The sequence below is a fragment of the Struthio camelus genome, chromosome W (genome assembly GCF_040807025.1).
Source record: "Struthio camelus isolate bStrCam1 chromosome W, bStrCam1.hap1, whole genome shotgun sequence".
In the NCBI taxonomy this organism is placed as follows: Eukaryota; Metazoa; Chordata; class Aves; order Struthioniformes; family Struthionidae; genus Struthio; species Struthio camelus.
Genome location: NC_090981.1, coordinates 3636517 through 3663818, shown reverse-complemented (window position 1 = coordinate 3663818; position 27302 = coordinate 3636517). Strand labels below are relative to the sequence as shown.

General features: G+C 41.3%; 1 protein-coding gene across 6 annotated transcripts in view; it reads left to right on the top strand.

Annotated features, from left to right (window-relative positions):
• Positions 1 to 5192: 5192 nt before the first annotated feature.
• LOC104138046 (inactive cell surface hyaluronidase CEMIP2) overlaps positions 5193 to 27302 on the top strand; it is a 56690-nt gene continuing 34580 nt past the window's right edge. For 2 of the 6 annotated variants that reach the window (XM_068925924.1, XM_068925922.1), the window contains exons 1-4: positions 5193 to 5250; positions 15675 to 16009; positions 25236 to 25376; positions 25920 to 26481. In XM_068925924.1, coding sequence (XP_068782025.1) covers positions 15685 to 16009; positions 25236 to 25376; positions 25920 to 26481 — 1028 coding nt within the window. In that variant the 5' untranslated portion in view covers positions 5193 to 5250; positions 15675 to 15684. Of the gene's footprint in view, positions 5251 to 5951; positions 6200 to 15674; positions 16010 to 25235; positions 25377 to 25919; positions 26482 to 27302 lie in introns of those variants that run through there. The other 4 variants (XM_068925921.1, XM_068925923.1, XM_068925925.1 and 1 more) reach the window with 4 other exon arrangements.

Sequence of the window (27302 nt, the reverse complement as noted above, 5' to 3'; positions counted from 1 at the left end):
ACATTATAGCTTTCTTCTTTTTCCAGCTTTTGAATTATTTAATATTCCTGAGCATTTCTATTTGTGAAAATATGTATATTGTCTCTTATCAGCTATCTAATAACTATATAAAAAAAACCCACACAAACACTTAAAGTGCTTTTCTCTGTATGTGGAAGTCAGACTGTCCCTCTTCCTTCAAGATGAAAAGGACACAATTTTGTCATATAACTGACTGACTTGTATATATCTGCTAAAGCAAATACAGGTCAGAAATGGTTTAAGCTCAGCTCTGCTTATTGTATACATCTTGGTACCTAAAGCAAAATCATTCTCAATTAAGATCAAACTAAAGACTAAAAGTTTCAGGACACAAATTTATTGCTTATAAATATTATGTGTGTAGTTTTAAAGTGATTACATTAAGCACATGAGATGAAACACAACCATAATAGATATTCCAAATAGTCTCACTAAAATCTGGTAAATAACTTGTAGGAAATAATGTATTTAACAGTTTTTAGTCTACCTTATAGCTTGTGAAATGTCTTGTAAGAGCTTATAATCAATTATTTGTCAAAAATTTCTGACTAATATTTAAAGGTCTGTAGACTGTGGCTTTTTACTTAAGAGTACGCTACTCCAAACTCAACTCTCATGGGATTGACTAGACATAGGGTTTATGTGTTTATATATTGTTTCTGTTGCTTGACCATATAAGCATAGTCCTTAAGGTTATGTTTCTGGTAAAAATCCTCACAGTTACTCATTTAAAAATTAGTTTCCTTTAATATTTCCATTAAATGTATGCCAAATTTAGTATTTCAGTTTGCTAATAAATTTGGCATATATATCAATCCAATTCATGTTAAAATAAGTATTAAAGAAACTTGGAATGTGAAGACCTTCCCAAGGAAAGCCTTCCCAGGGAAAATATGTTTAAATAAGGAGGGCAATTGGATTACATGTTTTTAATAGCATTGAATAAAATATAAAGACAATGGGAAAATAATATCTATATTTCTTAATATGAGAATACTCAGTGTTTTGTTTGGTATGAAACTGTGACTTTGAAACTGTGACTTAACAATTTTACTGATTCACTATGAGTGTCCAATTACAGAGGAGAAAATCTAAAGATCACAGAAAAGTTTGTCAGTTTTTCTTGCAGGATTTCAACAGGTTTTAATCTCTATATGACTCTGAATCTTGAAATTCTGACATATTTCTCCACTGTAAATTTCTAACAGCTGGAGTGAGGGGGGACAATGTAAGATAGGATTTTGACAGAACTCAGTAACAGATCATTAGTCAAAAAAAGGTGATTTTGGGCCAATAAATTGGTGCCTTTGGTGTGCTTACATTCAAGTAATCTTAATAATTATAAACAGATGGAAAACATCCTTTGTCAGCTACCATGTAATACTTACCTCTTACTGATTCATGCTAGCAAATTGAACAGAGTTCAATATTATATATTTGATACAAAAAAGTGACTTGAGACCTCTGTTGGTAAAGCTATGTCCTTCAAAGCCATGACAAGACTTTGTGTTTTACAGTGACAGCAGATAAACAAATCCTTTACAAATCTCTTACACGTAAGCTTGACTCAAAGCTATTTTGGATATTGCAATACATGAAAAGTTCACTTTGTTAGCCTGTGTGAGTTTTTTGGTCAGTGATATCTCCAGCAGCTGGATAACTAGGTGAAGATACTTTTAACTTGCAGGCTATCCGTGTTTGTGACAGGAATTTAAGATATGCATTCCCCATGTGTGGGGAATTTAAGCTATGCAATTGAGGGTGCTTATTATTCTTTAGGGAAAAACCTAGAACCAATGCTGACCCCAAGTATATCAACTTTGGGGAAGTTTGTGAAATCCTTAAAGCACCCAGAGCGGACACTGTGGTCCTGAGCCACGCATCTCCTGTCAGTGTTGCTGCTGTGAGGGAGTCACTGTCACTAATACAGAGGAATTTGTGTGAGACCTGTAAGAACCGAACCCAGACTTCTGAACTCCTGAATTAATGCATTTGCCACCTACAGGGCTTTCTCATTTGTTTTTGATGTTGCTAATTTCAGTAATAATAAATTAAGCCTCTAATTACTTTCTTTAAATTTTTATAGACCTGCAAAGAGAAAATGAGTTGTGTATTGCTTTGTTTTGAAATATATAAACAAAAAAATATGACAGCTAAGAAGTTTTATAAGTATTAACAATTTTTCAATGAGCAAGGGAAGATTATACAAGTGGAATTGTGGACGTGCAAACGTTCCCCAAAATATGCATTTTAAGCTCTTTTGTCTTCCTTTTTTAAACTGTTGTTATACTTTGTTAACTTTGGTTATAACACAGTATTTCAAAATTTGAACAGGCTTTTGCCAAGAGCAAATCTGCCCTCAACCTAGGCAGCCTTTGTATTATTTCAGGAATTAATTTAACTTTTCTTTGCCACCCAACATGTTAGACTCCCAGAGAGGTAATTAAAAATACATATGCTTAGTAAGATAATGTAAAACATAGCTACTATATGGAAAAGGTATTACCACAGAGTACCTGGGAAGTATGCCAGAAAGGCTTAAATAAGGAAAGAAATATGTATGTTTGTGCTCTTATCCACAATATACCAACAGTAAGCTTTCCTGAATCACAAGGCTCTAGGTGGGAATTCAGAGAATAGGCCATAATTTTCACTTGTACCTGGATCATACTTGCCACTGCCCCCTAGTCTACCAGTACTTCATTTTGTTTAGAATGACAAAAGATGGCTTCTTTCTCACTTATTTTTAAATGATCAGACCATAGTTGCCATATCAATGACCTCTTAAGTGTATCTTTTGCTATGCTAGTTTTAAGCTTTTTAGGATATACATTTAGCACAAGGGTTTGTCTGCTTAAACTCAGAGCAGTGTGAGTAAAGAAGTCATACCAGATGCAATGCTATAGTGCTATATTTGGGCTTGATACAGAGATTTCAAATATTCAGGTAATCTTAAAATCAAATCTTTCACATACTTACAGAGTTTAGGGATTGTTTTATTCAAATACATACATCACTATTTAAAATTATAGCTAAGACAAGACTTTACTGAATGATAATTCCATTCTATAAGATACCTGGTATTTTTACAGCTGACAGGTATTTGTGATTTGCCTAAGATTAATACGTGTGTGTGTGTGTGTCTGTGTATTAGTAAAGGTATACCTGAACAGAAATACTGGAATTGCTAAACAATACTGGACTTGCAAACAATTGCTAAACCTATGGCCAGTCTCATTTGAGATTCCCATCTCAGATAGTCAAAACACAAGATGTTTCTTTGGAAAATACAAGAAAATAAACAGTTATACTCATGTGCGATAATCTTTCTGATAAAAATCTCTTTCAAATACTGCTTGAGATTGGCTTAAGTCTTGAATCATAACGATTTATCTGTGTATGCAGATTAATATAAATATATATATACACACACACAAATGTACCCCCCAATATATTTAGCTTCAGACTGCCTTATGCATATAAAAGTGTTTCCTCTTTATTCCTCTATATATTCAGTACCCACAAACATAGTGCCTACCATATATATCACTGAAATGAACTCTTTGCAGGCTTAGAACTGGGAATGTTGATCAGTATTTTGTGTTTCTTAATTTTGTATACAAGTATATAAAAAGTAAATAGTTGTTTGTATTCTTGGACCCATAGCTTTCCAATGGATAAACAATGCTGTCTGTTAATGAAAAACAAAAGCATCTGAAGAAAAACACATTTTAAGAGTTTAGTCCTACTATTTACTGAGAACAGGAAACATCCATCTGGCAAAGTTGCCTTTACAGATTGTTGTTGTTGTTGTTGAAGTACCACATTAAGCCTAATTTCTCTTTTGAGAAATTATTTTCACTTAATTCTAATTATTTAATCGAATTTGGGGGGGTTCAAAAATTAAATTGTATGAACGTTTTGTTACAATGGGCATTCTCAAAGAATAATTCAGCATTTTTTATAGAGGATTATATGAAGACGGATAATTGAAAGAGTGCCTTGGTAAGAAAAAAAAAAAAAAAGCCCACCTTTCAAAAGGTCAGACATGCTAAAAAACAGGACATGCCATAGTGCACATACTATGTTTTTGCCACAGTTTCATTGCATATGAAACTGGCAATTTTCCTATCCAAATAGGCAACTGAGCTAATAATTGGTCATCTGTGTTAAATGGACAAGCATTAAATTACATGTGTAAATTGGATGTCCAGTTTTTTAATTGGGCACTTTGTGGGCTGAAATGTTTGAATTTCACACCAAAGAAAAATAAACTGCTTCCAATTTGACTTGTCCTTCAACCAAGGTCATTCACAAATGCAAATATTCAGTTTGCATGTGCATTTGCCAAAATGAGGCAAAGATTTAGGATCACGTGTTCGAAGGATTGTGCTCCTTGGCATTTAAAAAATTAAGCTAGAGGAGGAGGAATAGTAACACAGACATGACCAAAGAGAGAAGAAACTGCCTTATTTAGATAAGGCTAAAGGCTTATCTTCACTGTAGTGAAGTACTGATCTTTTTCACAACTTAAGAATTGTCCCAACCCATTTTGTGTCTATATGGACAATATCTTGAGTAAAGTAGTACTCTAAACTTGACTCCTCAAAGTTAGGGGCTGAAGCCCAAGTAACAGGGTGAAATTGCAGTTGCAGTCTATGGCTTGCGTTACTGCAGCTGCTCATTCAATCACTCAGCATACTGCAACTATTATTTTCTGTGGTGGCTGTCTGCAGTTGCACTACCTTGAATGCTGCAGCCTAAGTGCAATATTCCAAATTGAGGGTCCTACTATAGGATTTCAGATGGAGCTAACTGAAGTTGATTTGCAATTTGTTATTTAGTCACTAGATGTCTCCATATGCTGTAAGTAAACACAGGATATGGTTACTGGTAAACAAATAAGAAATAGCTAGAACTAAAGTTACGGGGCACTGTTTATAGAAATATAAATGAGTTATTACTTGGTTTCCAGCTGTCTGGAAAATTTCCAAGGAAAAAAGTATGTTGGAAAATGTTGGCTGTTCTTCCCGAACCGTTTCATTCAAAGCATCTCGCATCTGATCAGGGTGTTTGTTGTTGTTGTTGTTCTCTTTTTTTTTCCTTCCAGTGAGGTTGGCCCAACCTCGGTGCACTGCAAGGGGTGGGAGGTCCCAAGCTTAAGAGAAGTCCACTGTCAGATCTACATCAAAGCGAACAACCTGGGGGGCTGCGGCGCCCCAGCAAGAGGTAAGTCCCTGAGCTGCATGGTCCCTCTGATCCTCTAAATTAAATTGATGTTTTTTGCTGTGGAACGGCTGCAGGCACTGGTGCATTGAAATTCAGAACATTTTGGGGTTTGGTTTGATTTTAGTCTGAATCAGACTTACAAAAAAAAAATTCCCAGAAACCAGGATCAGACTTTCCAGCCAGCTCTGTTCCTAGGTCAGACTGCATCCAGGCTCCGACTCTTGTAAGTAACTTCATTCTCTATTCCCGTTCAGTCAGATGAGCCTAAATGTAGTGATAACCAGCTTGTACATTTTTTGTTTTTTCATTAGTGTTGCCTTTTATTTAGCTTATGCATGTCTCTCCCTGCTGCAGTTACAGAGGCACAGAGCACGTTGTGTCTCTCCCTCTCTCTCCTTTCTATGTGTCCTTGCTCCTTCAGCTACTCGGGTACAACAGGGACGATGTTTTACACCTCCTTTCTGGACACCTACACGTTTATTTTTTTCTTGGACGCGCGTATCTAACGCGGTCCTTGGGGCCGTAGAGGAGTTATGCCCCTAGTTGCCAGCTTTTCCTCGTTGTGGCCCACGAGTGCAACATGCCCCGCGGCTCTGGTCCCCGTCCCCCCGAACACCCTCAACCTCGGGGGAAGCGGCTCTTCCGCACTGCCCCAGCGCGGAGCGCTGCGGCCGCTTCCTGCGCCAGGGGCGGTGGAGCGCGGTCCGCGGCGGCTGCGAAGGACCCGCAGGGGGCCGGGCCCGGCCCGCACTCTGCTGCCGGCAGTGCTCAGCGTGGCCCCACTGCACTCCTCCCCCGGACGGCGCGGCGCTAGGGCGGGGTGGGGCCCTAGTGGTCTGGCATAGCCGCCTCCCCTCGGGTTGGGGATTGTTCTCCCCGCGGTGGCCGCCGAGGGCGTAAAGGCAGCAGCCGAGGAGGAGAGCTGCCGCTCTGATCGCGCCGGGCCCAGGTGAATGCGAGCGGGGCCGGGAGGGCCGCGCCACGTGGAGTTGGGCTGGGTTCTTTGTTCTCGCGCCGCGGTGTGTTCTGCTCGTGGCGAGTCTGGGACGGCTCGGAGCCTGGCTCGCGGGGCTTCCTTAAAAAGCCCTGCTCCATTTGGGCTGATTTGCTCTTTATGTGCATTTTTATTTTAATACAACATGCTGGCTCAGTTTTGTCTAATCTGCGTTGCTTTAAAATTGACACTGGGTTTGGCAGGTGTGGGTTCCCAACTTCTCAGGAAAAGTTGGATAGCAGGTGCTACAGCTGCATTACTGAGGATCCCTTATGCTTTATGAACGCTCTTTATCAGATGCGCTCAGAATTATTTCAGGAAGCAAGACTAGGTTTGGACCATTTCAACTGCAATAACTCTACTAGTACCTGTTTTTAATAGGCATCTCCTAGTGTTTGGATTAGCATGGTTGTCTTTCTTGTTTGTGATAACCTAAGGCATACTTTTCTTGCCCAAAGATTTGGAAAAGACATAAGGGGAGTTCTATATCTCAACTCCTCTAATGAGAGAGGGTGTGCAGTGACAAATATGCTACACTTTGTGTACCTCACAGCTTAGATTAGGTGTGCATTGAAGAGGCTGCTCCTCGTTTGTATTTTAAAGATGAATTTGTGGCACAGATTCTGGAAAGATAAGAGATTTTATATTATTAGCTATAAAAATGAAATAGTATCTGGGGTTTGGCCAAGATGATGCAATAAAAAAGATAAAGTGGTACTTGAAACTGCTAGGTAGCATCAGTCAGGTTTCAGTGCAACACAGAAAAAGATTTGTAGCTGTGTATCTACACTTACTGATGTAAAATGGCCTATCAGTAGCCTGGTTTGAACTACACAGTAGTAGGGAGGAGAAAAAGACTCTGTTCTTAGGGAATCTGTAGTGCTTTGAGCTGCTTTGTCTGCAGGGATCCTGCACGCAGCCTGTGTGAACACAAAATATTCTGTTAGGTGGAGTTTGGGCTCTGTGTTTAGCTTGTTTCTCTTGCTCTCTCCCTGCCAATCCAGCAGAGAGTTTGTCATGGGCTCCATCTAGGCAAAGTGTCCTGGAGAACAACAGTTTTATATGAACTAAAGATAATACTTTTTTTTTTCCTGCCCTTCCTGAATCCCATTTATGGCTCAAGGTAAGAGGATTGTTGTGAGGCCCTTGCTAAAGTAAGATTGCAGAAATGTTCTCTGAAATCTAGCATCGTGTTGGCTGTAATGAGTGTCATAGAGAGACATGGATAGGTATTTTTTTCAGTTGGGAGACTGTAGGGTTTTTTAAATTATGAACATCACTTTAAACTCATAATATTTTGTGGGGAAAGTGGTGGCAAGGGTTGGCTGGGAGCTTTTAACCCATTCATCAGACTTGTTGCTAATTGTCAAATGCTGGAGATAGTAAGTGGTAGATGATGGTGGTGGTGACCCCTGTGTGGAAAAACTGTGTTGTGTTTAGCAGGCACTGTAAAATCTTCTAGAGATGTCTCAGCTGGAACTGATCCCATGACTGGAAGAGAGGCTTCAATCTCATTTTTTCTAAGTTGAGAAACCAGGGGATGGGATAGGAGAACAGAAAAAAGTTGGGTTTCCTCTAATATGTGAATATAAAAATAGGTACAGTAGAATGAGATCTACTAATTCTAGAAGCTTGAAGAATAAGCCACTGGATTTTCTTGGTTATTTAGTAGCCTTATTTTTCAAAAGCTCGTTTGAGATATATTTGAGATATATTTGAATAGCTTATATTTGAAAGGAGAGTAGGAGATTTTATTTCAGTGGGTAATGATAAGGTTCAGTCAGACAGATGCTTTTCAGTCTAATTAAAATGCTTGAAAACAACATTCTTATAAAAGATGCAAATACATACCTACATACCTTGGACAATCTGGACTACTTGAAACATTCTTTAATTATGGATAATAACTTATTAATTTGTTTTTAATACCAAATAGTCATTAAACTACCTTTATTATGTGTCCAGCATATTATAGGAAAATATATTTTTGTGCATTTTTAAGTCAGTACATTCTCTATTTCTTTGTGTTGGAATCTCATTTGCACAAAAAAACAAAACAAAACAAAAAAACCCACAGTGTTTTTGCAGCTTGTTGTTTTTCCTCAAATGTGAAGAGCCATGAAGGAGGATGGGTATTAAAAATGTCATGGATGTTATGCAGTGAGTCAAGTATGTTTATATGATTTGTTGAATATGAGGTAGCCTTGTGCCTCTTTACTGGCACCCAGTAGGAGTGGGTCCCAGTTGTCCTTCCTCTTGGTGCTGCTGCCCTCCTCCCTCCTGCTTCTCCCTTGTTTGCAAAATCTCTTCCAGCTTGGCCTTGCCTCTTTATTCGCATCCAAATTGTGCAGCTCACAGAGCTCTGGTGGACTCTGCAGACCAAATTATGTTGTTTTACACAGAAGATGGGGTGGGGGGGAAAATCCCCTTCTGACCTGCTCCACAGCAATTGCTGAGGGTTGGAGCCACAGAGCCGCAGCCTCCGCAGCTGGCCAGTGGCTTTTTTTTTTTTTTTTTTTTTCCTGCAAGCTAAGGGGCTCCTCAGCTGACTGACTTCATCATGCATATCTGCAAGGAAGCTCCACAGCTCTGTTCATCACCTTTTGCATGATTATGTCATTGATTTAAAAACTACTGACATAAATGAGTGGGGAAAATTATCATCTAGTAAATCTCACTTTCTGCATATGCAAAGTATATGATAGGAGCACGTGGTGTTACATAGTTGTCTGAAGTATATCAGTGAAGTTCATTCTTTGGATTAGCAAAGGCAATTCCATAAAATCACTTAAAATATACATCAAAAGAAGATGAAAATCCATAATGTATATTTCAGCTTCTTGTTGCTGAATCCAATCATAATTAGATGTGATAGTAAGGTCCATTATAAGTTGTGTTTTACTGGAAAGGATTTCACTATTGATTTAGTGGAGATATTTTTGGCAAGACAGATGAGGATGACTTGTTTATAGATGTGGATTTATTTAAATATTTTCTTGGAATAGTAATACTAAGAAAGGAAGAAAGATGTGAGGAAGAAAAGTGATGTATTTGCCAGTATGGAAAGGAAATACTGAAGATGTTAAAGAAAGCATACTTTAAAACTTGTATCTGGTTTTATTCCTCTGTTGCAAAGTAGGTTAACAAAAGGGAATGTACTAGCTGCTCATCTATCATTTTGACACACAGGATTTAAAAGGTAGTACAGCTGTATCCTGGCAGGATATTGCAAGGCCTGGCTGTTGGGTGTAAAGTTCTTGGAGTAAATCTCCTGGAAAGGAATTTACCACAGCAATCCAAAATATGAATGCAGCCACCAGCTCAGCAGAGTGCATACTTAATGGTGGCTTCAAAGCCTTTGTTTTGCTTTTAAAGATTTGCTTCTATTGTCAGATATTCCAAATACTCTGTTTCTGTTTGCGATTCTTACAGATGGGAAATGTCTTTGTTTTTTAAAATTGTACCAGGGTTTTCTGTACTGCGAGTTAGATCACTGTACATTATTTGCCAGGCTGTCCATTCTTCAGTATTTCTGTGACTCTGTAAAGCTATGCAGAATGTAAATGTTCAGACATGCAGTCAAGTTACCATGCATTAGCTGAGCTGTAGCAACTGTTTTTAGCAGGCACCAGAAACAGGTCAGTGTGATATTAGGGCTTTGAGCTCTCATGGATTTACCTGGTATTTGCCCTACCTGTCTGCTGGAAGCCACCATCCCTATAGCAAATGGGAAGATGTTCCCATGCCTCAGCTACTGTATGCCAGTCTGGCGCGTTAATTTAAGTCACCAGTTAAAGGTATATTTTGTGTTGATAATGTTGACAAAGAACTGCCGTGGTTGGGCTGAGGGCATTTTGGTATTTATAGGAGGTAGTGAATTTGGAAAAGTGGGGGCGGAAGGTGATGGATAACTGGGAGTTTAAAGCATAGTACAAGAATGACTGTATTATGTCAGACCAAGTATCTGTCCAGATAACTACCTGATGTCTGACAGCGATAAGCAATAGATGTCTGGTAAAGATTGTACAATCATACCACTGCTTCCAGCCACCAGCAACTTATGGTTCAAGGACTTCCTAAGCTGCCAGCAGTGTTCTTGTATGCAGCAATCTTTGGCTGACTGCTTTTCTGTGACCTTGTTGTTTTCTGAACCTACGTAACCTCTTAAAATTCACAAAATCCAGTGTTGTGTCAGGTTCAAAAATTTCTTTATATGTGTTTGGGTTTTTTGTTTGTTTGTTTTTCTCCCCCTTGGAAGAGGCATGAACAGTCATTCACCTTCTCTGTGCCACTTATGACTTTATGGACCTCTGTCTCATCATCTTAGTCATCTTTTTCCAGGATGAAGAATCCCTTGGGAGTTCATGCAGCCAAGAGATGCGGACATCACTGCTGTTTGCTCAGTGGGTGTGACCTGGAGCTCTTGGCTTAATCATCTTTTAATGCAAACTCATGTAACTTAGAGTTGCCTTGTGCTTGTGTGAGCCAAAAGAACGAAGGTGTGCAATTACAACAGATAGAAGGCAGCTTTTCAAGCTGCATTGTTTTCTTTGTGCACAATTACAAAAAAAAAAAAAAGAAAAAAATCCTTCAAGTAAGAGAAATAAGGGGTGGCATATCATCACTTGAAATCTGAATTGGATGAAAAAACTTGTAAGAGTAGGACTTGAGAGCTTTAGTAGAGAGGAAAATCACGGTAAGTACAAAGAACTGGGATGAAGAAGAGAGAGAAGTAAATGCATATACTGATATGGAGGAGAGCATGTTGTGCTAGTGATCAGTATCTTAAATGTAATTTTGTGACTTAGGCCTTTCTTTTTTTTAACATGAAAGCCCACTGAGTACTTAGTAATCCTATCAATATATTCAGGAGTTTCCTGGAGCATTTATGCTTATGTCCATTGACCAAAGCTAAACATGAGATCTAACTCTGTGTTTTTTCCCCTCACTGTGTGTAATATTCTGTACTGTCATATATGATTATAATCTTTTTATAAGGGCTTTTCAATCATAATATTTAATAAACAAAAATTAGATATGTAGTCTTACCATCCTCCTCCTGACTGCTTTACAAGCCAGAACTTGATTGTTATCAGTCACTCAAGATTGTCCCAGAAGTAGAATTTACTACTTTGAAATGTATTACTATTGCATAGAAAACTTTTCTGAAGTGAAGTCCAAAGCTGTAGCAGTTTTGGATGGGATTTGTGTACTTTTAGAGACTGCTGATATCTTTAAATGCAGCCTCTTGTTAGCATCAGTATGACATATAGTTAAAAAAAGTGAATTTTTTTGTTTTGGTTTGGGGGGGACGGATGGACATCATCTTCAGGTCAACTAGGACGAAGGAAGTTACTCTCGCATGGAAGCTGTCCACTTAAACAGACCTCTTTATTTGCTTAAAAGTAAGCTTGTACTTAAAGGTATTGCTGAGCTGAGGGAGACCCAAGTGTTCTGTAAACTGAGCTCCATAGCATCCCAGTGAGGCTGGTGACTGTTTTTCTTGTGTTATAGCCTTGGCACCCAAATGAACTGTGACTCTCACAGCAAGCTAATGACAGATGCATGATTAAAATCCAGGTCTCTACTTTTGATCTCTTTTGCAAATTATAAAAGCTTTCCTTTCTGAAAGGGTTGAAATGAGAAGCATAGTAAAAATTCCATTCAGGTTGCCCATTTTAGGATGCGTGCAGTGTTTTCTAGTGTGCTGTCTTGGATCCTCTGTATTTGAAACATTGGTAGATGCAGTTGTATAAAAAGAAACAATTGGTTTCTGTATAACTTCCTCCGGCTGAACATTCTGCTCATTTTAACAATGAAGGAAAACCAGAATAGAGTTCTCCAAACTGTAAATGATTTCTAAAGAATAACTATGACAAAAGGAAACAAAAGGGAAAAAAACTGAAGTCACTGGAAGTGTTAGACATCACTTTAGCTATAAGGACATAAGCAAAAATCTGAATTGTGTGGAAGGGAATAGCATTACTTCTGCAAAAGGATGACATGTGAATTCATTTAATATTCCAGCAGAGGGATGCTCACAAGTACCTAGTGAGCTGTGGTATCCAAAACGTTCTACCTGAATGTATTGGGAGCCTCACTGGTATTGGTGAGCTGGAAGTACATGTTTATATGTAACCCTGACTAAAAACTGTAGTGAATAATGGATTTGCAAAAATTGTATAATATTCTGTTGAAGGGTGAAGGCCAGGAGTTTTGAAAATACCAGCATAGCAGCCTGTTTAAATGGTGTAGCAAAAATATTACAGTAGCAGATTTGCATTGTATTTTGTACAACTTTGATAGCAGTGTTAATCAGTTGAACATCGCGCAAGAACTTGACTTTTACTGAAATCACACTGAAACAAGCTGCAAAGTGAAATACACAAATCACTCTATATAATACAGTGGAATTGTAAGAGTGGACTCCTGCTTGTCTGGGACTGCATCATCAAGAGAAGATACCCAAATCATGGAGCTTCTTTGAGAGCTCCCACTTCCATGGGTTTAAGAGATCCTGGTGACAGGAGCCAGCCCTCTCTGATTTTCTTAATTGCAAATGGCCTCATGGATACTTTGTTTTCTATACCTGAAAGAAGATGCAACCTTTTTGGTATTTTTAAAGGAGCATAGTGTAGGCGTGGGTGTAGAAGTGGCGAACCTTGGTTGTGGGTGGAAAAAGTAAAGTGGTATGTGGAAAAACTCAGGTGAATGTGAGTTTGCAAGGAATGTGGCATTTAAATAGTTCAAACAGATTTTTTTTTTCCCATATTATACTCAAACTGTATTTGCAGAGCCAAGTAACTGCACTATTCTCTAGGGTGCTACTGGTTATACAGCTACTATTGCACTTGCATTTGTGTGGTACTATCTGAAAACTTCCACAGAGTGGAAGGGAACAAAGTAGTTAGTAACTTGAGTCAAATTATCAGCGTGTCTCAATTTAAAAGAAAAGCCAGTAGCTGCTATTAAGGATAAAGATGATCATCTCTTTCAACTAGAGAATTTCAAATGACATAGGAAGAGGGAAGGAAGTGTGGAAATAGTTACTCCTGTTGTAATGAAAAACTATATGGTAAATTTTTGATTGTACTAAAATGAAGCAACACAACCATAACAAGATATTTTTAGTTTGTAATGGGGAAGATGTTGATTCTGCAGGCTGCTTTCCACCCATCCCTGGGGTGACCAGTGTCTGCACTTGAATAGGATTCTTAGAAAACTTTTACAGTTAGCGAAATGATGCTTGCAAATGAGGCTTAATGTTTTGTAACATATAAAACAAAATATGCTTGAAACATCAGTGCTTTCTGTGTCTGCTGTAATGAATGGCTTTCAATTAGCATTACTTCTTCCTTTAAAGTGGCAGCAGCATTAAGAAGAAGCCTTAGTAGATAAAACTGTGACATAACCATTCCAGATTTAATTTATATTGCTGAGCAGTTAAGACTTATTAACTCTGTTTCACATTGTAGTCAGTGCTGTATATAAATGCTGCATCTGAAAACTTTTTAAGCAAATTTAAGAAATTTGGTATCCAAAACATGAACATTCTCACTGCTGGGTCAGATCTTTTATTTAAAAAAAAGTTTGATATCTGGTTCAGTTAGACATGAATGTTGCCTTTGAATTACTTGAAAAGCTCCTTCTCTATTAAGCTTTTAACATTGCTTCTAAAACATAAGTGATTGAGATTTTACTTTTGGAAGATGTTTAGTTGAGTTTAAAAGCACTTATGGTGAAAGAAAGCTATTACACAGTGCTCATAAAATGTTGGACAGTTAAGATTGAGAGCAGAGGATTAGGTTTATGGAATAAATTCTCAAAGCATAGAAGAGAGAATGGTGAAAATCAATTTGCTGCGAGGAACAGGTGCAAGGAGCACTGGATAGCTGCTGGGGGATTTGGTGTAATTTTTGCACTCTGGGCTGGCTACTCCAGTTAATGTTACAATGCCTCTATCTTCACTGTGCATACATCTGGAGTTGCATTGTCCCCCTTGAAAGGGTAATCCAGCCTGTTCAGTAACAACAACCCCGCTTGCCTTGAAACAGTGAAGTATCAGATTTTGCAGCGTGCAAGACAAAAGGTTCCTTTGCTACTTCTCAGAATAAGATTACAGTTGTCAGGTTTCTCCTTCACCAGTGTGCCTGGCACTTCAGAGTATAGCTTTAGACTTCCCTTTGTTAATGAAAGAGAAAGAGGATCTTTATGGCCTTTCCTCTTTGGTAGTTTTTATTTTTATGATTCATTTTGCTATTTAATACACATGACTTCTGCTTAAAGCCCTTCCAGGATTTAGTTAGGAGATCAGGTTTCAGTTAGCTGAAACTTGAGCAGCCTTCTCAAAAATCCCATCCCTAAGAAACGTTAATAAAAAAAAAAAAAAATACATGCCAGCTTTGTGTCTTACAATACAATGCAATTGGACAGAAAGCTTGAGGAAATGATTGTATGCAGTTTTATATCTCTTAAAGTAAATCAGGAAAGTGTGATAGGTTAAAGCTGTTGGCCAGAATGAGTTGGGGAGTAACTTTTTTAGTAGGTTTTTCTCCCTGGTTGCTCCAGAAAAAGATGGAATCAGAATACTAGTAATTGAAATAAAAATAGTGCTCTATTCCGGGTGATAAGTACAAAGATCTGGAATGGTCATGTTGCTTCCAGACTGTGTGTCCAAACCCAAGCATCTCAGCAAGGAGACAAACAGTGAGGCTTGCTGAGCAAGGATACATTTGACTTGCTCACAGGATCATTCCAGACGCACCTTTATTGGCAACTAAATCCTGCTGCAAGTAAATTGGAGCTTGCAGGCTCCTCCACTAATTAAAAGTTGCATCAGAGTAGAAAAGTGAATATAAAGTTGTGTCTGGTACTTTATTAAATGCTTTTTAGTGCTTCCAATACAAAATTAAGACTTCTCTTTCAGTTGCTTCTTTTCAATAGAAGAAAACAATGAGGAGTTTGTTCAGCTTCTGCACACAGAAGAAATACATTTAGGCATTCTTTGCATAGCTGTGGGCTGGAGGGGGTTGCTGGCTTTCTCGTTGTTCAGCAAGTCATTTCTTAATCGCACAATACAAATTAACTGTCAAAACATTCAATTTAAAATACCTACTGGAAACGTTGAGAAATGATCTGTGCTCTACTGGGTCCCTATACCATATTCTTCTGATTTTAATTTTGTTAATGACATTTTATGTACTGTTTTTTTGCACTGTTATACCATGGTGAATGACCAGTAGCTACTGTGTGACTGGTACTGCATAAATAGTCACGTTAAGGAGAATGCATGTGACTTGAAATTGATGTTTTTTCTGGTGTAGTATACTCTCTGTTCTGAAAGCCTGTCTCTTTTTTTTTCTTTTCTTTTCTTTTTTCTTTTCTTTTCTTTTCTGTCTTTCTCCTCACTCTGTGTGTGTGCATGTTCCAGTGACTATAACATGCAAGACACTGATCCCAGGGGGAGTTCCCCCGCTTTTCTTCAGCCTCAAAGTGGGAGCAGTCACAGGTCATCTGGGTATGTTCCAGGGAGGATTGCCCCTCTTCGCCCCCCACCGCCTTCACAGAGCCACACTTCAGCCGAATTTACCTCCGCCAGACAAGAAGCCCGGACAACCTTTGCGTCCTTGCCAGTGGAGCAGCGCCACCACCAGGCAGAAGCCAACCAACATAAAAATACTCTCATTTGCTTTGCCGTTTCTAGCTTTTCACTTTTTGTTGCATTGGGGATTTTTTGGGGAATAGCTTCAAAATATGCTCCAGATGGTAAGTTCTTATGCAAACAAACTCTTCCTAGAAGTCAAAGTCCCTGTGAATGTAATTTAATAATTCAGCATCAGAATAGTGTTAGAGGTTTAGTGCAAAAATGTGATATTCAACTCCTTTTTCTGTTATCAGTGTCACTTTTTTTTGCATGTTTTTATTATGACTAATTTGATTTACTTGAAGGAAAAAGGTATAGCAATAAATAAAGACAACTAGTGGGGGGAAAAAGCATGCATTGAATAGGTGTAATTATTTTTTATGTAGAAGAAACTGATATTTTCACAAATTGCAGACAAAATGAAATATTGTCTGTTTGAGCAGTAACTAAGGAAGGTAGCAAAAAAAACATTCAAGTAGAACATTTAAAAAAAAAAAACTGTAATAATTTACACTGTGAGTATGTGTTTGCTTTGTTTTTAAACAAATTGGACAGGCAGCTCTTTGTCCAGACTTCCAAGATCAGCTAAAAATCTGGGCTGATACAATGTGCAGGGAATTTGGAGGAAAAAAACAACAAATGTACCAGTGGTGAAAAAGCATGAAAAGATGATCTGGTTAATTGCTGACCATTAGCATCCCTCTGGTAAAATACTGCTAAGGCTTATTATGAGATGTAATTGGTAAAGGTTGGTAGTATATTTTGGAGAGTGAGTTAGAGGGTGTGTGTGTGTGTTTCATGCAGAATCAGGTTTCTAAAAACTAGATAAATTTTTGAAACTGGTTGACAATGAGTATTGTGACACAACAGGCTTAGCCTCTTGAATGGCTTTTGACACAATAATACCAAAGATTCTGTTTCCAAAGTCAATGCAATGCATACTGAACAAATTAGATAATTAATTGAAGATTTCAGGTAGCATTATTAAATGGATGCACACATCTTACTGGAATACTCTTGGTGGTAGGTTGCAGAGATCTTTTCTTGGGTGAAGTTATGAAATTTTTATTTTCTTAACAATTGTGCAGGAAAACAGCAAACTGAGGAAGTAGTAAATGGCAGGTTAGTGCTACACTGTGACCTAAATCACTGGTAATATGAGTACAGATTTGCAGTGAGCACTTCAGTACAGCCACATGCAAGAGAGAGTTCAAGGTGATTTGGTCAGTTGACTGAGAAGTACCCTGGGAAGAAAACCTTCCAGCATTCATATCAAGACATTAAAGCTTGCTATTGCTAGTTAACTACAAGTTGCAAGTTTTGATGGATGTTTTAGTAAAAGAGGTGAGGTTTTATTACGCAGCCAACAGAGGCAGCAAACAGACGCAGCAGTGTCTGGGCTCTGCCTGGGCCTTTTGTGGGCCTTGTTGGGAGTTGTGGAGACTTTCTGGGGACCCCCGAGGAACTAGACGGTGCTTGCTGCTAGCAGGAAGGGAGAGCTAGGCAAGGACTCCTGCAGGGGGCCTTGACTTAACTTCTCCTGGGAAGTCCTAGCTAGGTGGGGCTGCTGCTAAGGAGCTCTCTGGGCTGCCCTGGTCAGAGGGAGTTGGGGCTTTTGTTTCAGGTGGCTCCTGATTGGGTGGGTCAAGCACCCTTGTGAGTCACTGCTAGGCAGAGGCCTAGATAAGAGCCAGGCCTAGAGCACAGCTCCCAGATGCAGCAGTTTGTGCAGAAGGGGTGCCAGAAGGCAAAGAAGGCACCTCTCCATTTTGCACAGTGGTGTGTCCTTCCCCGGGGCATGGTCATGACACGCCGCAGAGCACGTTCCCCAGTGGCTGCTGGAGGTGCTGCATCGGCTGTGTCTGAGGCTTCAACCCAGACAGACCCTCAGACAGCAGATGCAGCTCTGCAGGTGTCAGGCTGCAGGGAGTGCCTGGGGCCTCTCCGTGAGGCCTGGGCTGACAGTCAGCTCTCCTGTGTGAGGTGTGCTGTGGTTGACCAGTTGCGTCACCAGGTAAAGGAGTTACGGGAGGAGGTTAGTAGGCTGCGTAGCATCCGAGAGGATGAGCGGGAGATTGACAGGGCGTTCTCGGAGACTGTTCAGCTCCAGGAGTCCCCAGCCCCCACTGCAGCGGAGTTGTCAGAGGGCTCAGCACCATGTGTAAAGGTGCATCATAACGCTGTTGAAGAGAGCTGGAAGCTGGTGACCTCTCGTAGAAGGAGAAAGGCTCTTGCTCCTCCTCAAGACTTACCCTTGAAGAACAAGTTTAGCGCCCTCCAAGCTGAGGAGGGGCTGGGCACGGCTCCAAGGGAGGCAACTGGCCTGGCAGACCCTGTGCCGTGCAGGAACCCCCGGAAGAAGCGGCGAGTGATTGTTGTGGGTGACTCCCTGCTGCAGGGGACAGAGGCACCTCTCTGCCGACCTGACCTCTTGTCCAGAGAGGTTTGCTGCCTGCCAGGGGCTCGAATAAGAGATGTCGTGGAAAGACTGCCAAGGCTTGTCCACGCATCGGACTACTACCCTCTGCTGCTCTTCCATGTGGGCGCTAACGACATGGAAGGCAAACTGGAAACCATCAAACAGGACTTCAGAGCTCTGGGAATGGTGGTGAAGGGTCTGGGAGCCCAGGTCGTTTTCTCCTCAATCTTGCCTGTGAGGGGAAAGGACAAGAGGAGGAGTAGACGAGTTTTCCAAGTTAACAGCTGGCTGCGCCGCTGGTGTTGGCAACAGGGCTTTGGTTTCTATGACCATGGGACCCTGTTTGAAGATCAACAGCTGATGGGGAGCGATGGGATCCACCTCACCAAGCGGGGCACGCATGTCTTTGCCAGCAGGTTGGCCAGCCTGGTAAGGAGGGCTTTAAACTAGGCAAGATGGGGGAAGGGGAGTGGTATAGTGGCAGGGTAGTCAGTAAAACACCACTCAAGTCAGGATTCCTCCAGTGGGTGCATACAGCCAGGGGAGTGTGTATGGGACATGGCTATGGAGGATCCTCTTCCACCTCTCCTGGGAAGCTTGCATGCTTGACTGGCTCTCTGAAGTGCCTGTACACCAATGCACGCAGCATGGGGAATAAACAGGAAGAGTTAAGAGATCTGTGTGTGGTCGCAGGGCCATGATCTCATTGCAGTTGCAGAGACATGGTGGGATAGTTCACATGACTGGGATGCTGTCATGGATGGCTATGGGCTTTTTAGGAAAGACAGGCCAGGAAGGGGAGGTGGTGGAGTTGCCCTTTATGTGAGGGAGCAACTGGAATGTGTGGAGCTCTGCCTCGGGGTGGATGAAGAGCAAGTTGAGAGCCTATGGGTAAGGATTAAAGGGCAGGCTAACATGGGTGACACTTGTGGGGGTTTACTGCAGGCCACCTGATCAGGAAGAGGAAGTAGATGAGGCCTTCTACAGACAGCTGGAAGTAGCCTCATGGTCACAGGCCCTGGTTCTCATGGGGGACTTGAACCACCCTGACATCTGCTGGGAAGACAGCACAGCTAGGCACAAACAGTCAAGGAGGTTCCTGCAGAGCACTGATGATAATTTCTTGACGCAGGTGGTGGAGACACCAACAAGGAGAGGTGCAATGCTAGACCTTGTACTAACAAACAAGGAAGGTCTAGTTGGAGATGTGCAGGTTGGGGGCAGCCTTGGCTGCAGTGACCATGAGATGGTGGAGTTCAGGATCCTGGGAGGAGGGAGCAGGGCAATGAGTAGGATTGCAACGCTGGACTTGAGGAGAGCAGACTTGGGCCTCTTCAGGGACCTACTTGGAAGAGTCTCATGGGGTAGGGCCCTAGAAGGAAGAGGGGTCCAAGAAAGCTGGTTAATATTCAAGCATCACCTCCCCCAGGCTCAAGAGCAGTGCATCCCTCTGAGGAAGAAGTCCAGCAAAGTGGGCAGGAGACCTGCATGGATGAGCAAGGAACTCCTGGCAAAACTCAAAGAGAAGCAGGAAGTGTACAGGAGGTGGAAAAGGGGACAGGCCACTTGGGAGGAATACAGGGACGTTGTCAGAGCGTGCAGGGATGCGACAAGGAAGGCTAAGGCCCATTTGGAATTAAATCTGGCAAGGGATGTCAAGGACAACAAGAAGGGGTTCTTCAAATACATCAATAGCACAAGGAAGACTAGGGAAAATGTGGGCCTGCTGCTGAATGGGGCGGGTGCCCTGGTAGCAAAGAATATAGAGAAGGCAGAGTTATTGAATGCTGCCTTTGCTTCAGTCTTCACTTCTAAGGCCAGTCCTCAGGAATTCCAGACCTTGGAGAGAAGAGAGGAAGGCTGGAGAAAGGAAGACTCTCCCTTGGTCGAGGAGGATCGGGTGAGAGATCTTTTGTCCAAACTTGACATCCATAAATCCATGGGCCCCGATGGGATGCACCCACGAGTGCTGAGGGAGCTGGCGGATGTTATTGCTAGGCCACTCTCCATCATCTTTGAAAGGTCCTGGAGATCAGGAGAGGTGCCTGAGGACTGGAAGAAAGCCAATGTCACTCCAGCCTTCAAAAAGGGTGAGAAGGAGGAGCCAGGGAACTACAGGCCTGTCAGCCTCCCCTCCATCCCTGGAAAGGTGATGGAGCAGCTCATCCTGAAGGTCATCACTAAGCATGTGGAGGACAAGAAGGTGATCAGGAGTAGTCAGCATGGAGTCACCAAAGGGAAATCATGCTTGACCAATCTGATAGCCTTCTATGATGGAATGACTGGCTGGGGAGATGAGGGCAGGGCAGTGGATGTTGTCTCCCTGGACTTCAGCAAGGCTTTTGACACTGTCTCCCATCACATCCTCATAGGTAAGCTCAGGAAGTGTGGGCTAGATGAGTGGACAGTGAGGTGGATTGAGACCTGGCTGGATGGCAGAGCTCAGAGGGTTGTGGTCAGTGGCGCAGAGTCTAGTTTGAGGCCTGTAGCTAGCGGTGTCCCCCAGGGGTCAGTCCTGGGTCCAGTCTTGTTCAATGTATTCCTCAGTGACCTGGAGGAAGGGACAGAGTGCCCCCTCAGCAAGTTTGCTGATGATACTAAACTGGGGGGAGTGGCTGAGACACCAGAGGGCTGTGCTGCCATTCAGAGGGACCTGGACAGGCTGGAGAGCTGGGTGGAGAGGAACCTCCTGAAGTTCCACAAAGGCAAGTGCAAGGTCCTGCACCTGGGGAGGAATAACCCCATCCCCCAGGACAGGCTGGGGGCTGACCTGCTGGAGAGCAGCTCTGCAGAGAAGGACCTGGGAGTCCTGGTGGACAACAAGTTGACCATGAGCCAGCAGTGTGCCCTTGGGGCCAAGAAGGCCAAGGGTATCCTGGGCTGCATGAGGCAGAGTGTTGCCAGCAGGTGGAGGGAGGTGATCCTGCCCCTCTACTCAGCCCTGGGGAGGCCCCACCTGGAGTCCTGTGTCCAGTGCTGGGCTCCCCAGTACAAGAGAGACATGGCACTCCTGGAGAGAGTCCAGCGGAGGGCTACTGAGATGATTAGGAGAGATGCTCCAGTCCCCTATGAGGAAAGGCTGAGGGAGCTGGGCCTGTTCAGCCTGGAGAAGAGAAGATTGAGAGGGGATCTCATAAATGTGTACAAGTATCTGAAGGGGGAGTGTCAAGAGGATGAGGCCAGCCTCTTCTCCATGGTGCCCAGCAACAGGACGAGAGGCAATGGGCAGAAACTGAAACACAGGAAGGTCCACCTAAACCTGAGAAAAAACTTCTTCACTGTGAGGGTGACTGAGCCCTGGCACAGGTTGCCCAGAGAGGTAGTGGAGTCTCCTTTGCTGGAGATATTCAAAACCCGTCTGGATGTGATCCTGGGCAATGTGCTCTAGGTGACCCTGCTTGAGCAGGGAGGTTGGACTGGATGATCTCCAGAGGTCCCTTCCAACCTCAACTGTTCTGTGTGATTCTGTGTGATTATGTGCTGTGGACTGTGGTAAATAGCAGTCCCTTCATGCTTTAAAAACTGGTGATGTGAAGGAGATGGTTCTTCCCCCCCCCCCCACCGTTTTTTTTTTATGTAAATGGTTTTGGCATAGTTTTGCATCACTTGTATTAGTTTATTCCTGAGTTGTACGGATCTTTTGCACTTAATATTTAGGCGTGGTCAACACATGGTTGATTGATCACCAAGGATACTCAAGATTCTGCAGGAAGAGTCACTGTGATTCAACAGATAGCTTTTTTTTTTTCTTTTTTCCCCCTTCTCTTGTTATGATTTATGTAAAACCGAAGGAATAATCCAAGGTCATGACTGCTTTCTTTCAACATCCCATTGGTCCGCTATGGAAGTCCAGCTAGTTTTCAACATTAATTATTGCATTGTGTCTTTCTGAAGTTCCCCTGCATCATCTTTTAAAAGAAAACATATGCACTCTTTGGAAACCTTAACAAAAGAGAAATTCCATACAGGCACCAAGGAAAATCTGACTGATTGGAAATTTAATCTTGTGGTATTGTTGTTGCAGCAGTTCCCCAGAAGACTTTTGACAGGCAGGAATTTTAATACCTGCAGCTGAAACTCAGCACGTGCAGTATTAAAGTTAGCGATACCAGTTCCAGCTAGGTGTTTTCTCGTTAAAGGGTAATTGTAAATCCATTTTGTTGATACGTTTCATGGCTGTTTAACAGGCCATAGAGGGAATGTGAGATTTAGTAGTAATTGCCTGTAAATCCTAACCCTCTGGCATACCTTCCCAGCAGGGAAAAAGATACTTGTCTGTATTTCTGTGCCTGCCTCTCCACTGGTTTCTTGTTTCCTCCTTGGTTTTTAGCTTTCTTTCATCTTCTTTTTCCCCAAGCTGTGGAGCACTGGAGATCATGGAGAGCGCTGGAAATGTAGTTTCCCTCTCCAGGCCCAGTGGCATGCGCTGCAGGGTTGGGGTTGCAAGGAGGAGAGTTGTTTTTTTGGAGGAAAGCTCTGGCCTTTGTAGTGCTCAGCTGGAGCTTGCCCAGGGTAAACAGAATCCTCAGAAAATATAGCTGCCAAACTGTGATAAACTTCTGCTGAGCATAATATAATACTGACAATTTTTTCCCAGAGGCCTGGAAAACTTCAGACTTGGTGGCTAAGCAGGTAGAAAGCAACTGTTTAACTGCATGTTGAGAACTGTTTCCTGCCTTTTCTCCTGCCAGATTTCATATCCTTACTCCAACATGTGGAAGGTTCTAGGGTTTTTTTTTTTGGGGGGGGGGGGAATGTGTGTATGGTATTTGGTTTTTTTTTGTTTTTTTTTTTTTAAACCACTTGCAAAAATACCAAATTTTTTCCCCTAACCCTGTTAGAAGCAACTAATTCTTAAGAACAGCTGTCCCATGTTTGTTAAAATTCAGAAATGCTCTGAAGCAGAGGCTTGACTTGGAAAATTTTCAGCTTGAATGATTTGGCCAGGCTGAAACTCCTTAATGTTTTCTGTTATGTGTTTCTGTTTTCATTTAACCTTAACTGTGGAAGCAATGACTGCAGACTAAAATCTAATTGGTAACTTTAGAGGTAGTATATGGTGAGGTACTGCATATATGATGTTTCCCTGCAACCCAGTGGAAATACTAAGGAAGAATTTCAAAATGCTTTTGCTGAGCACATCTGATTTGCTTGCCAAAAAGTTGATCCATGTACTTTAAAAGCATACTCACATTACAGGAGTGCTTAGTTTTGATTCTGATGACCATGTCATCTTTGTTAAAATGCAATGTGCAATAGAGTCTAGGGGGTTGTGTGTGGGGTTTTTTTTTTTTTGTGGTTTAGTTATCATGATATTCCTCACCTTTCTGACTAGACAGAAAAATGTACAGTTACTAGATCTTACATGAATCATACAATGTAGACATTGTCAAGTTGCTGACTCATAGTTTCTTCACATTTCCCTCTGCTGCTGGCCAAGAAATACTGTTTCTTCACGGTGTGTGTGTGGTGTCTGGGGGAAGGGGCTTTAGTGCTCAGCAGTCTTGCAGATATCAGTGCTCCTAGCTTTTTGGCCTCCCTCATGTATTGAATTTTTTTTTTTAAACGCCCTCTTCTTAGGCTCCCAAAGTTGTTTTTTTTTAAATTATTATTGTTATTATTTTATTTTTATTTCTATATTACTACTTAGATGCCTTTTGGCCCTACTCAATTCTGCTAATTTTTCCCACTGGCAGTCAAGGCTTGGTTTCTGTGCGTTTCCTGGGTTGGAAAGCCTTTGAAATGTGGAGAGTAACAGCAAAGGAAATAACGTTTCTATGAGCAAAGCTAAGGCTTGTGCTAAGTCTGTGTGTAGGCTTTGCTTTCTCTGGATTTTGCAAGAATGGGCTATTGCTAATAGCTTCCCCTCAGGTTGCACTGTTTCAGATGTGTTGGATTTTTTTTCTTCAGAAGATGTGAAAAGGCTGTGTATATAGGCTCCATTGCTATGGAGCCTTGCTATTTTGACTATTACTCAGTTGGGCTGCTAACCTGTTTATTTTGGCATCTCTTTGGTTGTGTTTTGCTTTAACAAAAACCTTTGCAGTCCCTTTCCACCCCCCCCCCCCCCACTTTTCTAAAAAATTCAAGAAATATACTTCCAGTCTGTTTTCATAGTATGTCTATGCTACTGTATTACAGCAGCTATTTATGCTACATCTCCTTTTCTGGCTTCATGATATGGCATTGTTGCCTTTGTAGTGCCAAACCTTTCATGGGGTTTCAACAGTGATGGTGCGACTCTGTTCCACCTACTGTATGGCCTGGTATTTAAGCTAACTTCTTAAAGAGTACAAATTGTGAGTTGGAACCCACAATTCCTCACTTCCTAGGAAACCTTCCCGGAAGGTTTCCTACTTAGTATATGAAATATGCCTTGTCCCTATTTCTGAGTTATCGGCAAACCTGGACCTGAAGAAGTGTTTGGGATGCCTAAGAGCAAGAGGGGATCAGCCTTTCTTGCACAGGTGCCAGTGGCCTTGAGGACCGTGTTAGTATTTCAGGTAGCTGTCCTAGGGCATCCTGTATTCAGTGTGACTGTTGCAAATCCAAGTACTTGTCACTTACCTCTCCACACCTGATCTAGACAATCTAGGCAATCTGGAAAAATACTAAATGCCATGCTGGGGTTTGAAAGTGTGGTGTATGGCAACAGTTCAGTCTGTTTGTGGTCCTCAGGGACTCTAATTTAGGCATAGGAATGCCTGCCTTCCTGTAAAAAGTTTAGCCACTTTTCCTGCAGCCTTTTGGCTGCTCAAATGTGAATTACAGCACCAGTCACTGAAGTACTGTAACCACAGAAGATGATGGGAGTCCTTTATGGGTGACTGACGCTACCTTACGCCTGTTCAGCCTAACGCTCCCTTGACTGCTATAGGCCTGTTGGTGACGACTTATTTTTAAAAACTGATTTTCACGTTGTATTGCAGAGAATTGTCCCGATCAGAATCCTCATCTTAAAAACTGGAGCCCTGGACAAGATCCTGAAAAGAGAATTTTTATCAAAAAGGGGGATTTGTTTCGTCTGGATTCAGATGCTACAGTACACTCTATAGTTATACAGGATGGAGGTATGTAACAGCAAGATTAAACAAGAAGCTTCAATTGACTATATATTTTTTATTTTGTGATTACACGCAAAGTGCATTGGAATTTTGTTTTGCAGCTTATTGACCAGATCCTCTGCTTTTACTTTTCTGCCTGCTACCAAGCCAAAAGCATCAAACATTAAAAAGGTGAATGAATGCTCTCATGCCCTTTCAGTGGGGCAATGACATGGTTTTCTGTAGGATACAGTAAGCAACAGCTTGTGTAGTAGCTTTCCAGGTACAGGATCTGATTGTCTTATGATATTAGTCATGGTGTGTTAGCAATTCTACCAAAATAGTGCACAAAAAAAGGGAATAAACTCACCAAATTCTTTGAAAGATAAATCACAGTTAGTAGGAGTTACTTTCCAAAGTATTCTTAAACATATTTAAAAGCTTACCTGCTTATTTCATGGGGGTGGAAATTAAATCTTTTCTAACTTTTCTGTTGCTCTTATTGGAGAACTGGGTTTTTTGAGTCTACTTTGATATTACTTTGACTTACAAAAATATTTTTTCCTTTAGGGTTGCTTGTTTTTGGTGATGATAAAGATGGTTCTAAAAATATTACTTTGAGAACACGTTTTATCCTGATAAAGGATGGTGGAATGCTTCATATTGGAGCAGAGAAATGCCGCTATAAATCCAAAGCAACTATTGTTTTGTATGGGAAGTCAAATGAAGATGCTGATGTACCAGAATTTGGCAAAAAATTTATTGGTGTGGGCCCTGAAGGGACGCTGGAATTGCATGGGCACCAGAAGGTATCATGGACTCTTCTGTCAAAGACTATATATTTCTCAGGGCTGGCCTATGGTCATTATACATTTAAAAAGAATTTTTCCCGAGGACTAAATGTGAGAGTGATCGATCAGGACACCGCAGAGGTTTTGGAAGTATTAAAGTTTGATACTCATCAGTTTTCAGAAGAAAGCTTGAAACTTCAGAGCTTACTAAAAAAAGGAAGTCCTGGTCGCATTGTTGCTATTGCTGTAGGAGATTCAGCTGCTAAAAATCTACTGGAGGAAACTAGATTGACTATTCAGAATCTTCTGGGAAGCAAGTTTGTCAGAGGATTGAGTTACAGGTAAATAATTTATTGTTCCTTTTGTGTTGAGTAAAGTTTAGATACAGCTTCTACCCTCTTTGGGGGATTTGTTAAACTTTGACAGCATCAAAGGTATAATGAGAGTTATTAAAACAGGAAACTTAAAACTATTGTGCCATTCGTTTTGTTATTGTAAATGACTTTTTGCAGTGCATGTTTTGACTCTGACTTGCTGCTGTACAGGTTGATAATAAGTGTGAAAGGGACACCAAATCTCTTAATTGTTCACCAGTTCTTCAGTTTCCATAAAGATGGTTTTGTACAACCTCTTTTTGTCTTTCAGAAAATCAGTAGTGTTTTTTTTTTTTTCCTATCCTATTCTTACCCCTCGTTATTTTCCTCCCTCTGCTTTGACAAAGCAGTGTCAGAATATCAGTCAAGATTGCGTATTACAACCTTGATTCCCTTCAGAAACATGTTCATAAAAATAGCTGTGTAAAGATCTGGCCATGTGGTCCTGTGGAAAGTGCTTTCAAGCTTGCCTGCGAAGCAGTTTTGTTACAGAATCACAGAATTGTTAGAGGTACTGAGACCTACGTGTCCCAGAATAAGTACCTCTTCTGAAAGTTGAAAAGACTGCGTGAAACTTTTTCAGTACCTGAGCAGCTAGCCTTGATCCAGATGACGGGTTCTGGTGTTTATCTCTGCCTGTGACGGCCACAGCAATTAATCTAAAATGAGGAACTTCTTTAACCTGCTTCTGTGAAGTAGATATCCTTTTTTCCTTTTCTGCTGAACTGATTCCTGTCTATTTTCATTAGTATTAAGAGACTCTTTTAAGCACATAAAATTGTGGTATT